At 46.2% G+C, this 11,722-nt stretch overlaps 1 protein-coding gene across 2 annotated transcripts; it reads right to left on the bottom strand.

The window, feature by feature from the left end:
- Window positions 1-1,821: 1,821 nt before the first annotated feature.
- On the bottom strand, window positions 1,822-11,515 carry HNRNPL (heterogeneous nuclear ribonucleoprotein L). 2 transcript variants are annotated; one of them, XM_073641660.1, is made up of 12 exons: window positions 11,344-11,515; window positions 9,225-9,343; window positions 8,237-8,477; window positions 7,726-7,813; window positions 6,812-6,906; window positions 6,621-6,693; window positions 4,943-5,014; window positions 4,011-4,291; window positions 3,803-3,924; window positions 3,455-3,720; window positions 3,239-3,334; window positions 1,822-2,122 (listed from the first exon to the last, which is right to left on the bottom strand). In XM_073641660.1, exons 1-12 carry the CDS (start codon window positions 11,455-11,457, stop codon window positions 2,064-2,066), a joined length of 1,626 nt encoding a protein of 541 aa, XP_073497761.1. In that variant the 5' UTR covers window positions 11,458-11,515; the 3' UTR covers window positions 1,822-2,063. The 2 variants fall into 2 exon arrangements, with proteins under 2 accessions (XP_073497761.1, XP_073497760.1); XM_073641659.1 differs by having other exon boundaries at window positions 11,338-11,515.
- Between the last annotated feature and the right edge of the window lie 207 nt (window positions 11,516-11,722).

The following is an 11,722-nucleotide window of genomic DNA, read 5'->3' on the forward strand; positions in this document are numbered from 1 at the left end:
CTGCCAAGCATAAATCCAGGATCTTTTCTATTCCTAGGCTCCCATTTTCTTCTCTCTCCTGGAGGACGTCCTCTATTACGTTTTTCCTCTGAAAGGAGCTTCTCTGTGTCCACTGCAAAACTGGGAATGCCCTTTTTATCTTGATCTTTTTCTAAAATGTCCAATTGTTTACCAAATTAAGAATTGGTCATGATACAGGATAGAGCAGAGTTTGTTCTTTGATTGGAAGTCTCCTGGATAGCCTTTAAGCCACAAGACCTGTCTAACCGCATTTGAAAAGTCTGCGGACCTGGCCGCTAGCCTAACAGAACCTGCAGATGCATCTGCTAAAAATGCTGCAGCTCCTTGCATGAATGGCAGGTTAGCCAGAATCCTATCCCTTGGGGGGGGGGGGGGGGGGGGTCTTATCCTTCTGCTGCTCTTCCAATTGCTGTAACCAAAGCATTAGGGAACCAGCGGCACAGGTTCCTACAATTGCCAGATTCAACACCCCTGCCACAGCTTCCCATGTGTGTCTCAGACACCCTTCTGCTTTTTTGTCCATATGGTTTCTTGGAATACCAGAATCCTCAAAAGGGTAGGGCTGACCTCTGGGGATTTTTATACTGCCATAGCTATGCTGGGAACATTGTCCCATATCTCTGAATCTTCCTCCTCAAAGGGATATCTCCTTTTAGAAGATGAGGGTAAGGGATCGGTTCTTTCCATTCCCTGTTAATAAGTGAATGAATTTGCCATTTATATCTTCTAGGATTTTAGCAATCTTTTACTCTTTTAGGCCCATAGTAGTCCGAACGGCTTTGACTAATTTGTCTGTAACCTCTGAGAAAACATTGTCTACCGTCTGAAGAGGATTCACCTGATATTCCCCCTTCTGATAACATTAGAGTGTGGAGACTTCTCTAGACTTTCCTCTTCCCTTTCTTCAATAGACTTCAGGGAGCCCTCCACCTCCGCTCTGATGACAGATTTAAGGCGAAGTCAGGAGTCTCACTATTGTTTTCTGAATACAGGCCGAAGTCTTTTCTGTCAGTCTTTGGACGCCGAAGAGTCCAGACACTGCTCCTCGGACTGGGACGGCTGCCGTCTTTGCAGTGTCTACACTGCTGCTGCACTTCCATGCTGTGTGAGCACTCAGACCTTCTAATGAGGAACGCCATAGTATCTCCTTCCTGGTCAGCTGCCCATGGGTAAGACCACTCCAGGGCACGTCATCTCTCAGCGTGCCCTGGTCAGCAACATCTTTTCCAGGTACACCCCTCTGACAGTCTGGCTCGCCCAATCCCAGGATGCCCGTGAATTTAATGGAACACAGCGCCATCTTCCTGCAAGCCCCACCAACTTCCTGCATGCTCCTCAGAGACTGGAGCCGCTACATGCAAAGCAACTTGTCGCCGCCTGCCCGAGCCCACAGTGGACGGCGCTTCCAGGGACCCGAAGGCCACCGTTAAAGACACGCAGCCTGCTCTTCCAGACGCCGGGAGAGGCCTGGGTGTCTCCTTGCTTCAGCAATAGGTTCCCATCAACAACAGAAAAAGAACTGATGTGGGGGGGGGGGGGGGGGGGAGATGACGCCCTTTTATTTCAGACGGTTTCCTGTCCTTGGTGGGAGGATGCCTCTCTCAGGTGTGCTGTCATGGGTGAAGGGAAAATAGCAGATCTGTTAAACTTGAACGGAGAAGAGTCAAATATGGAAGTTTAGAGCCACTGCTTTTCTTGTAGGGTCTCAGCTTATTTGTGACATACAAAGTAAAGTTACAGATAAGCAAGACATGCCCTTAGTAAGATCTCCTAAATACAGACGTAGTCAGACTCAAGTAGTTACCAATTAACGTTTCAGGCTTTATTAAACATGGGAAAGACTAGCAAACGCTCATTCACAGACGCAACACAAGTATCCCCAAACAGTTTTATTAACATGTGCTAAATACGGGCACACAACCATACAAAAAAAAAAAAATTTATATAATAAACCGGAAATTAAAAAACAAGCTCAAGGAGCTTAACTGGTACTAAACATCAGCGGCAGGGGAAGGAAGAAGCGATCGGGATGATTCCTGGTGTTATGATGCATGCTGGGCGGTGGAGAAGCACAGCTTCAAGGTGTACGGGTACGGGCCATCTGCAAGGAGAAGATTACACAGTAAACCCGGCAGAGCCAAAAACAACCTGTGCTACAGGAATTAACCTTTTATTATAATTCTGTATCTTGGCAATATGGTTTCAGGCACAAATTGTGTTATTATACTGGGGGAGAGTACCTGTTTGTTGTTTTAGATATTTTATACCTTGTGGTTTACTTTCAGGAAAGTGAAATACACCATTTAATGGGGGTAGTACAGCAGGAAAATAAATAAATCTATCCAGAGGGAGAAGTGATAAGTTGCTGATCAGTAAGGGGTACAACAGTTTGGACTCGCACCAAATCCGTAGACCAAGGCACTTTCATCACGATTGGAAACAGCTTCACTGCCCGTGTGACACTCCTCTCCATAGAGAATGAATGGCTTAGCAGTCAGGCAGCTAATCCGCTGCTCCATTCTGTAACAGGGGTATAAATTGCTCACTTGGCCTATTGTTGCGGGTTCCAGAAGTGGGACCCCTACTGATAAGCAACTTATCCTGTAGTTCATTTGTACATTAAGCATTTCATTATACATTAATAAAGGGGGTTGTTTGGATTAAATTTAGTGTAGCAGAAAAAGCACACCCTCTGTACAAAGGAAGGAGGGGGATTACTTGCCAACTTTTAGCAACTCCAGCCACTGGGACCCCCATCAATCCTGAGATTAAGGCTCTGTAGCACCATTTGGGATTGAGTAGACGGGCGCATGCTTAACCCCCACTGTTCAAGATGCTGCTGCAGACCCCCTATCACTGGATCAATAATCTACAGCAATCAGCCCTGTGACTTCACTGGAATTCAGGTTGCTGCTACATTATGCAGCTCTTATATTAAGTGGCAAACAACCTGGCAAAGGTTCCTTTAACACATTGTGAAATCCCAGGTTGAGGTACAGTACGATGCTAGTGACTGACGCTTTATAATCCCTAGTCACTATAGCATTATACAACATCTACAGCAGATTGTAGACACGCTGCAGACTACGGAACACGCTTTGTTTCAGAAACGCTGCGGGTTTCGGTCAGAGGGGCAGTGAGCCACTCTCATCTAAAGTCTGCACTTTCACATAACTTCATTTACATGTAAAATATTCCCATATGTGCGAGCACTCACTGGGATTCTTCATCTGGTAATGATTCAGAAGACCGAGTGTTTCCAGGGCATCGCTCTTAGACTCCCACTCCAGCAGCCCTGAAGAGCTCCGCTCACCTAGAAAAAAAAAGTGCATTACACCACGAGACGCTGAACAAACAAGTTTACCAGGGGTCTCAAGAGAACCCCCTTCCATTTAAAATGTAACTAGTCTGGGTAAAACTGGTAAAAGGCTACCTTTACTTTTCCCAGTAAACACTTTGATGGATGTTGGTTTCTTCACACCCAGCTCATCAGTGATCTCTAGGAAGTTCTGCTCGGTTACTTCTGGCGGAGCATTGAAGAAATGTAGCACATTGCTTGGCTGCTGGATCCGGTTCTTTGCCGCCTGCTCGGGGGAAGTGAAACGATTGTTTCTGGAGCCGCTGAACACCTTGAAGCTGCACGAGCCATCCTCCAGGCCATATGACTGACCGGGCACAATTGACTGCTGCTTAGATACACTGGAAATGTAAAAACGTAGTTAGAGAACTACCAGAGAGAAAAGGAGACTGGACACTGCCCCACGTGGAGAAGTGAACTCACCAGACGCTGAGCTTCTGCCCAAACATGAAGTTGTTGTTCAGATGGGTCAGGGCTCGGTCCACGGCGTACCCGTCGGCCATCTCTACCATGGCGGCCCCAGGCTTGCTCTTCATGAATTTCACCTAATAAAGTCAAAGTTAGATATCAGCACAGCCCAATCCATCCAGCGCTAATACTCATGGGATGCCACGTGTTCAGGTCGCCTTACCTTCTCTACATTGCCATACAGACAGAAGATATTGAACACCCGATCGCAATTCATCTTGTTCGCATCAAGTCCGTACACCATGAGCACCGGGCTGTCAGCGTGGGGGCCGTATTCTGGAGGTGGGGGTGGTGGGTGACCATACTGAGGCCCATAACGATTTGGTCCCCTGCGTGGGGCACCAACAGGAGGAGGTCCCATCCTACGGCTTTCATAGTGTGGGGGTGGGGGTCCGTAACCCTCATCATGATAGTGACCATGGTATCCACCATGTGGGCCTCCACCTGTGGTAAAAGCATGAAGTTGGGTAGGATTTACAGTAAATGGTACTCATACGTTAGTCCATAGAGAGCAACTATACGTCAGCAAAAAAAAAAAATTATACTTTTTTGCTCTCATTCTTTTCAGTTTAGTGGGAGTCTGGGTTTCAAGACAAGCACCCCTCCACCAATCGCTCAAAATGTCAGGTTTCTGCGGTGTAATTGGAGAGCAGCATGATGTAGGGACAGAGACCCTGTTTCCAGCGACGTGTCATTTTCTTTTGTGGTTTCAATAAAATCAGTGTTATCAGCAGGAGATTATCACTACAGGACCATGTCTTGTGCCTCCTAGTCCTGCTGTGTAACCCCACCCCCACCACTGATTGGCAGCTTCCTGTGCAGAGAGCAGCCAAACAGTGTGGGCGGGGTTATGCAAGGCTCAGCATTAAGAGCTCTGCGGAAGAGAAAACTGATTGTATCAACACGACCAGCAAGCGACATCGCTGGAATCAGGGTTTTGGTTCCTACGTTGAGAGGTAACTGTTGCTGATGACATCCCATGGACAGGTGCCCATCAGGACATCGCCTCCCCCAATCAGACTATGGTGTTGGAGCAACATTTTAATAAATTTGGTGCATCCCTTGGGCTGTCAGTAACATGATGCGGCATCTTACCATACTCTGCGGGGTGGTCTCCCAGTAAGGGTGGATTTCGCTGCCGTTTGTTAGGATTTCCTGCGGCGTCCCCTATAATTTAAGTAGACAGATCAATCAGCATTTTTTGACACCCTGGCATCATAAACCCCCACCATTTAATCAAAAATTGGGGTCCACGTCCTTGCTGCCTGCTCCCGATTTAAAAAGAACTGTGTATCAAGGCTTTGAAGCAAATAAATCTACTATTTTAAATGGTACTATTAATAAAATTACTACCAAGCACCCGCTATAATGGCATAGAAGTCGTCCGACATCCCTTATCACCTCCCAAACCCAAACCAAGGACTGCTCGGCAACAAAGTGACCTTGATACACAGATCCACCCGCGTTCCTCCCCATCAGCCACCAGCCCTTATAGCCAAAAAGTTTTACTTCTGACTGAGCACAAGACATTTCATTTGGGAAGATTGAGAAAAGACTTACTTACAGCCGTGTCCCAGTGACAACAACTTATCTGTATTTCTCTTACCATTGGATACCTCATGTGTGCGTAAGCAGAGCTCTGAAAGGTGCCGCCCCGCCATACACACGTTGCGACCCTGCATCACATGGTTTCAGTCATGAGTTACAAACGAAGGTCAAAACACAACTCAACAAATTCTGTAAAAAGTTGCTAAAAGAAACAAAAAAAAAAATTTGTTTCTCCGTGTTTCTGTGTGCTCCAATGTGCATGTTTCGCTTGTGATGCTGTTAGCGGGTGTCTGGGCGCACGGTCCTGTATCTTGAAGAGGTGTTTAAAAAACAAAAGGTTGTGTTTCGGGCTCTTCTGGACTTGTCTGTGGGAAATGGAGGTTCTCATTGGAGCTAATGTTGTAGCATGTCCCGTCTCTGGCCTGCCATGGCATGTGCCGACCCACTTCCGTGCCCATTGTGAATGCTTTGCTATGGCATGTGCCCGTCAGTTTCACTGTACTTGTAAGGTGTCTGCTGTAGTGTGGAGCCCGGCCTCTGTACTGGAAGCAGCACTGCACTTGTTACATGCCTGTCGGAGCCCCTTGTTTCAGCGTCTTTCTCTTGGTTCACCGTGTGATGTTCTCCGTGTGTAGAAGGACCTGGTCTCTCTGCGATGCGTGTCTCCATGCTTTCTCACTACACTGTGTGTTTAATAGCAGACAATGTGCAGACGAGGGCCTGTCAGTCGTGGACCGCAAGAGGGAGCCGGGAAACTTCCCACTAGTGGGACACCCCTGAAAACCAAATACTGTCGCCTCGAGGGTCAACGCCTTCATCTCAGGCAGCACTGAGCTGGCCCCTGCACATGGATTCTAGGTATGTACCTTGGAAAGAAATGTGTTAGGTTTGGACATGTAATGCCATTGCTTGCTCTGGGGAGAAACGGTCAGGAGCCAAATGGCTCAGAAATAGTTTAGGGTGAGGGTTGGAACATGCCTTGGGGTGCATGTAAAATTTGCAAAGTGAAATGAGTTTGAGAGACCCTAACTAACTTGCATTTCTATCCAGACCTTTCTGCGGAAATAGGGTTAGATGGAGTTGGAAAATAAATAAATGGGACCATGTTTCTTGGTAGCCAAGAGCTAAAGCAATGGCATTGTAGTGTGACGTGCCAGTCTGGTGCATTTGATCAAACTAATGAATAGAGAATGTATACATAAAACACACAAAGGGAAATCTTTACCTTGTCCACTCAGCGTTGGGTTCGTGTAGTCCCAAGTGTCCTGATCGTTTCTGAAGACATTCAGTCTTGTGGGCTTCAGGAAAAAAAAAAAAAAAAAAATCATAATGTGGACCCCAGAGACAGAACGCTGTAATGCTTAGTCCTGCTCTGCCCACAATACCTGGTGGCCACGGTCACCATCTCAGACTTACCTTAGCATATTCAATCTTTAGAGTGCAACATCCCGAGTAGATGTCTGCTCCGTTCAGAGACGCTTTGGCACGTTGAGCGCTTTGTACAGAGTCAAATGTACGAAAGGTTAAGGAAAAATATATACAAAAGGCATTTTGCACATCCAGTTAAAGCAAATGGTAGACTTGATAAAACCAGAACTAGACAAAGGAATATAATTTACACTGTATACATGTTCCTGCGTGTATTTTGTGACATTAAAGAGGTTACCAACTGTCAGGAGACTTTCTGCTACAAGCTACAAAGACCACACAACCAGAGTATTGGCTGTAGACCAGCTGGGAGAGGCAGGTCCCTGATGGCTTCACACCAACCCTAAACTGGAGAGATGGCGCTCTTACAGCAGGGGTGGGGAACCTGAGGCCTGCAGGCCGTTCATGGCCCTCGATAACCTTTTACCCAGCCACATTCCAGGGGACTGCAGTGCCTGGGCCAGCAGCTGGCCCTTTAATTCTTAGCGCACAATTTGTACGGCCCTCGAAGGATGATATGAATATCCAGATGGCCCTTGGCAGAGAAAAGGTTACTAATTTTTGGTTTCTATTTTTTTTTTTGGTAGGTTTTCTTACTTGTAAAGTCAGTAAGCAACCTGTAAAAGCTAAAAGTCACCACCAATGAGAACAGTGCACAACACTGCTGACATTATACTGAGACGGTCTCTGCTGTCACTCCTCCTGTGTCCTCCCTGCACCACAGCACCGATGGCGCCGTAGTGACCCCGTCATTGTCAGTAGCGGGTCACCCACCGGATGATCAGAAAGTGCAGGTACATACTACAAATGCACCACAACATTGTAACGCTGGAATAACTCTTCAAAGTGAATTAGGTTAGTGAACTGCCATCAATTATAACAATTTAATGTCTTAAAAGGATATTCAACCATGGCCTGGACTCCATTCTTCCTAAAGATGACAATCCGCTGGACGGGTCCACATGGATTACAAATGGTGTATAAGACATCCTAAATTATATATTAAAAAACAAATGAGAAGTGCATGCATTTCTACATTTAAGGTTTTTATGTATATTTCACACAACACAAGAGTCACGTCAGTGGTAACAAGTAACTGCAAACTGACCCCTTCAGTTTGCAATTACTTGAGATTTGCAACTTACTATAGAGAATATAGAGGTGTGTGTGGGGGCAGACATGCTGTAAACCCCCAATAAATCAATAGACCAGAATCAGCTCCCACCGCCTGCGCTCAGAACTGGTGAATGGCAAGTAACAAGTCCCATCAGATCTCAACCGACACAGGACTGTTCCAGTAAAGGCTTTCTGCACTACGTAAAGTGACACAACCTTAAGGCGATGATGCAATCTGGGCCAAGTGGCATGACGCTGAAGCAATAGGTGAAAGGCACAAGTTGCCCGACATCTTACCGTAGTTATTGAATAAATGGGGTTGAGGATGGTGAAGAGTAAGACATTGTTGACGCCCCTCGAGTCATCTCCAGTGTCAACAGGGCGGGAGATCTTCTGACTGGTGGAGTAGTTGACAAAACCAGGGTGACCGGCAACGTATATCTGGTTGTCGGCAGCATAATTAACAGCATTACAGGCTCCCAGAATGTCCTCAAACTCCACCAGGGCTTGTCGCTTCTTGGGCATTACAACTACATAACTGCAGAGAGAAGGAACCAAAGTCAGCGTCACCAGACTGCACACAAGTGATAAGATATGAATATAGATAGACCATACAAGTCAGCATCACCAGACTGCACACAAGTGATAAGATATGAATATAGATCAACAATGTGTCACAGGTTAAATGTACTGCCTTTAACACACTGGAGACATGTCTGTGGAGGCAGCTCAGTCCTCAGAGGATACAGGCTGCCCGTAGCACAGACACCGGCTCTGGCATTTCAGGCAGGTACGATTTCATCATATGTTCTGGTGCTTCAGAATGAAAACTACATTTAAAAAGCCGAACGGGGACAAAGCTGCTTAGGTGCCTGGAGGCTGATCACCTGCAGCTCATGTCCCACTCATTGGGTGACAGGTCTGTACACAGGGAAAGGCTGTTGGAGGGTGCAGGACACAGAAGCCGGCAGACTATCTACCCAGGCGGCTTTAAAATGTAGGTTTCTCAAAGCAAAACATGCCTGGCTGTAATGACAGAGTCGCTCTGATTTACGCTGAGGAAAATAGAAGATAATACAGCTTCTGACGTTAATAAAATATAAAATTATTGCCAGAAGCTGGATTTTTTTTTCATTCTCAACCCTTGGTCAGGACGTTATTCATGCTGGACTACAGGAATGGTGAGCAGGTTTACACAGCTGTGGTTCAACAGTATGGATCAGGTTCACTTCCAAGGAAACAAAATAAAAAAACAAAAAAACATAAGTGTTACTACTAGTCTTACCTGATTGTACCAAACTCCCGAAGAGCCTCAGCAAGATCAGCCTCCACCACGCCATCAATTAACCCCCTCACGTGGACCACCGCAGAAGCCGGGGTCTTGTGAGGGTCTTCGTATCCTTCCTTAAAACGGGAAAGAAAAAATAAATAAAAAAGCCACGACATTGTGATGAAGCAAACCATTACATACCCTGCACAGCAGCTCTATAGAGAACAGGCAGAACCTCCCATTAGTCACTCGGCCCACAAGGTAAGCTGGGCTTATTCCTACTACTACAGCACAAAGAAAAACTCCCCGTCTGGCCATAAAAAAAAACAAACAAAAAAAAAAACACCCACAGACATGTAAAGTCCAGATATGCAGCCTTTTTTTTTTTCTTTTCTTTATTTTCAGATCCCCCACAGAGGAGGAAGACATGATTGATCATCATCATGTCTGCCTTCCTGGTCACAATGTACACAGATCAGGATTGTACATCAATGCCTCTCCAGAGAGGAACAGGACTAGGACTCTAGCGCCATCTATTGGAAGCAGCGATCCTAAAAGCCAGTATTGACCGTTAATGAGCCTTGTCACATGACTTAGCATAAAAATCCAAACCAGAATCTCAAATTTGCAGACGCCTATCTCGGGGTGCTGAGATTGGATCTGGCTGTACGAGAGGCCTCTGGCTGGTGAACAAGTCAGGAAGCACTGACAGCAGTAGCCCATTTATAGAACAAAAAAATACAAAACGTAAGAAGTTTCCTGATTTTTATATTTTCAAGACTATAGACATCAGGTCGTGTGTGCTGGTGAAGCAAAAAAAATAAATACCTGGATAGTCAAACAAGATCTTTTTTTTTTTTTTTTTCTACAGCCGATAAAACCCCAAAAGAGTATGCCTGGTCAGGAACGGAGGCTACCCCGGTCTTAATATCTGCCTGTGAAGTATTTTAGGTCATTGTGGCAGTCTTATTTTCCAATATTTGCAGCTAAATCAATGGCAACATTTTGCAAAAATTTATCCAAGGAGTGATTTTTTTTTTTTTTAAATAGGAAAATGACTTTTTTGCTATAAAGGCGCAAAAAAAAAACAAAAAACAAACATTTTAACGCAATTGGTTTTGCACAAAATTCATGAAGCACCTGCAGTTTCCAAAAACTTGTCATAAAAAGAAAAACCACTGCAGAAGATTTGGGCCTGGACCCCAGAGCAGCCTGCGCCACCTCCCGCACTTCACACCAGTGGTCCTGGTATCATTTTCACATCCTCACAAGGCTTTTAGGAGGGTGATCTGCTTGGGTAGTCCACCTTATAGGACCACTAGGCTATCCAAGGCCACAAGCAAAGCCAGATCTACTGTTCTAGGACTACAACTACCAGCATGCCCAACCACTGGAGGTCACACACCTGAACGCTGGGGGACTACACCTACCAACAAATCCATCCAAGATGAGGTTATAATCTCTGGCCGGACCCTGTAAGGACGGTGATGTCTTCCCACTATAACCAGTGGAGATCTGGTGATAAATGTAATGGGAGGGCAAAATCTCCACACCAAAGGATGCCGGACCAGCTCTGAGACCCCTCATTGCCAGCTGTGGTGGTCAGCCCCTTCCCAAATAAAAGTTCCCACGCAAATAGCAGGACTGGGTCATCACTTTATAATTTAGGACTTGCCCTTTAAGGCACTATTTTCAAAAAAAAACAAAAAAAAAAAAAACCTGTCACCTCACCAGCCATTTTTTTTAAGAAAGACTTTTACTCACAAACATTAATCCACCCCCACCTCAGCATAAATTATAAATGGGGGTCCGGCTGCGGCTCGTTAATTCATTGCCCTTAAGCAGCCACTTTTGTAGGTCTATACTGGCAGCAGGCAACGTAGGTAGCCAGCTCCGGGGTCCTCGTGTAGGCCCCTCCACTGACCCTGAGTACAGGACCCCTCCCCCAGGCTTAGAGTATTTGTCTCCGTTATATTAGTCAGTGATTAAAAGATTTAACAAAAGTGAGCGTCCCCTTTAAATGATGGAGGTCGCACAACAACGGGATCCTGGGGATCCTGAGCATCCTGAGGAGAGCGGCCCCGCCGTCCGCACTGCACACCAATAAAACATGGCGGAAATTCCTTACTCTTACCGCCGTGGCCGCCACGTTGTCGTCTGTTCCGTCTGTCTTCTGCCTTTTAGGGGCACGGCCACCCTCTGTCCCGTAATAAGCTGACCTTCCTCCCACAGCTGCAGTTGCCGCCATCTTCAGAGATCCGCCGGGAATGAGAGCTCCGTAACATGGCGCCGGGGCTAAACCACAACCGCCCCGCCTACTTACTGTGACGCGATTGGCCGAAAGGAATGCCAATCCTTCATCTACTCCATTCATTGGTTGAAAGGCAACGCCAATCATGGAACCGAGCGGCTTATTGGCTACAATGACAAAGGCGGGAATTTAACGTCTGCTTCTTTCATTGGTTAGAAAACTTGTCAATCAATTCCTTTGTCCCGGATTTTCAGCGTTCTCA

This window comes from Phyllobates terribilis, unplaced genomic scaffold (genome assembly GCF_046119375.1).
Source record: "Phyllobates terribilis strain yellow unplaced genomic scaffold, ASM4611937v1 Scaffold_7__3_contigs__length_470593459, whole genome shotgun sequence".
NCBI classification, from domain to species: Eukaryota; Metazoa; Chordata; class Amphibia; order Anura; family Dendrobatidae; genus Phyllobates; species Phyllobates terribilis.

Coding starts and splice junctions, on each gene's coding strand:
- HNRNPL (XM_073641659.1), bottom strand. CDS start 11,457: ATGGCGGCAACTGCAGCTGTGGGAGGAAGGTCAGCTTATTACGGGACA. Junction 6,694..6,811: donor TAAAGATTGAATATGCTAAG/GTAAGTCTGAGA, acceptor TTTTTCCTGAAG/CCCACAAGACTGAATGTCTT. Junction 3,335..3,454: donor GTTTACTGGGAAAAGTAAAG/GTAGCCTTTTAC, acceptor TTTTTTTTCTAG/GTGAGCGGAGCTCTTCAGGG.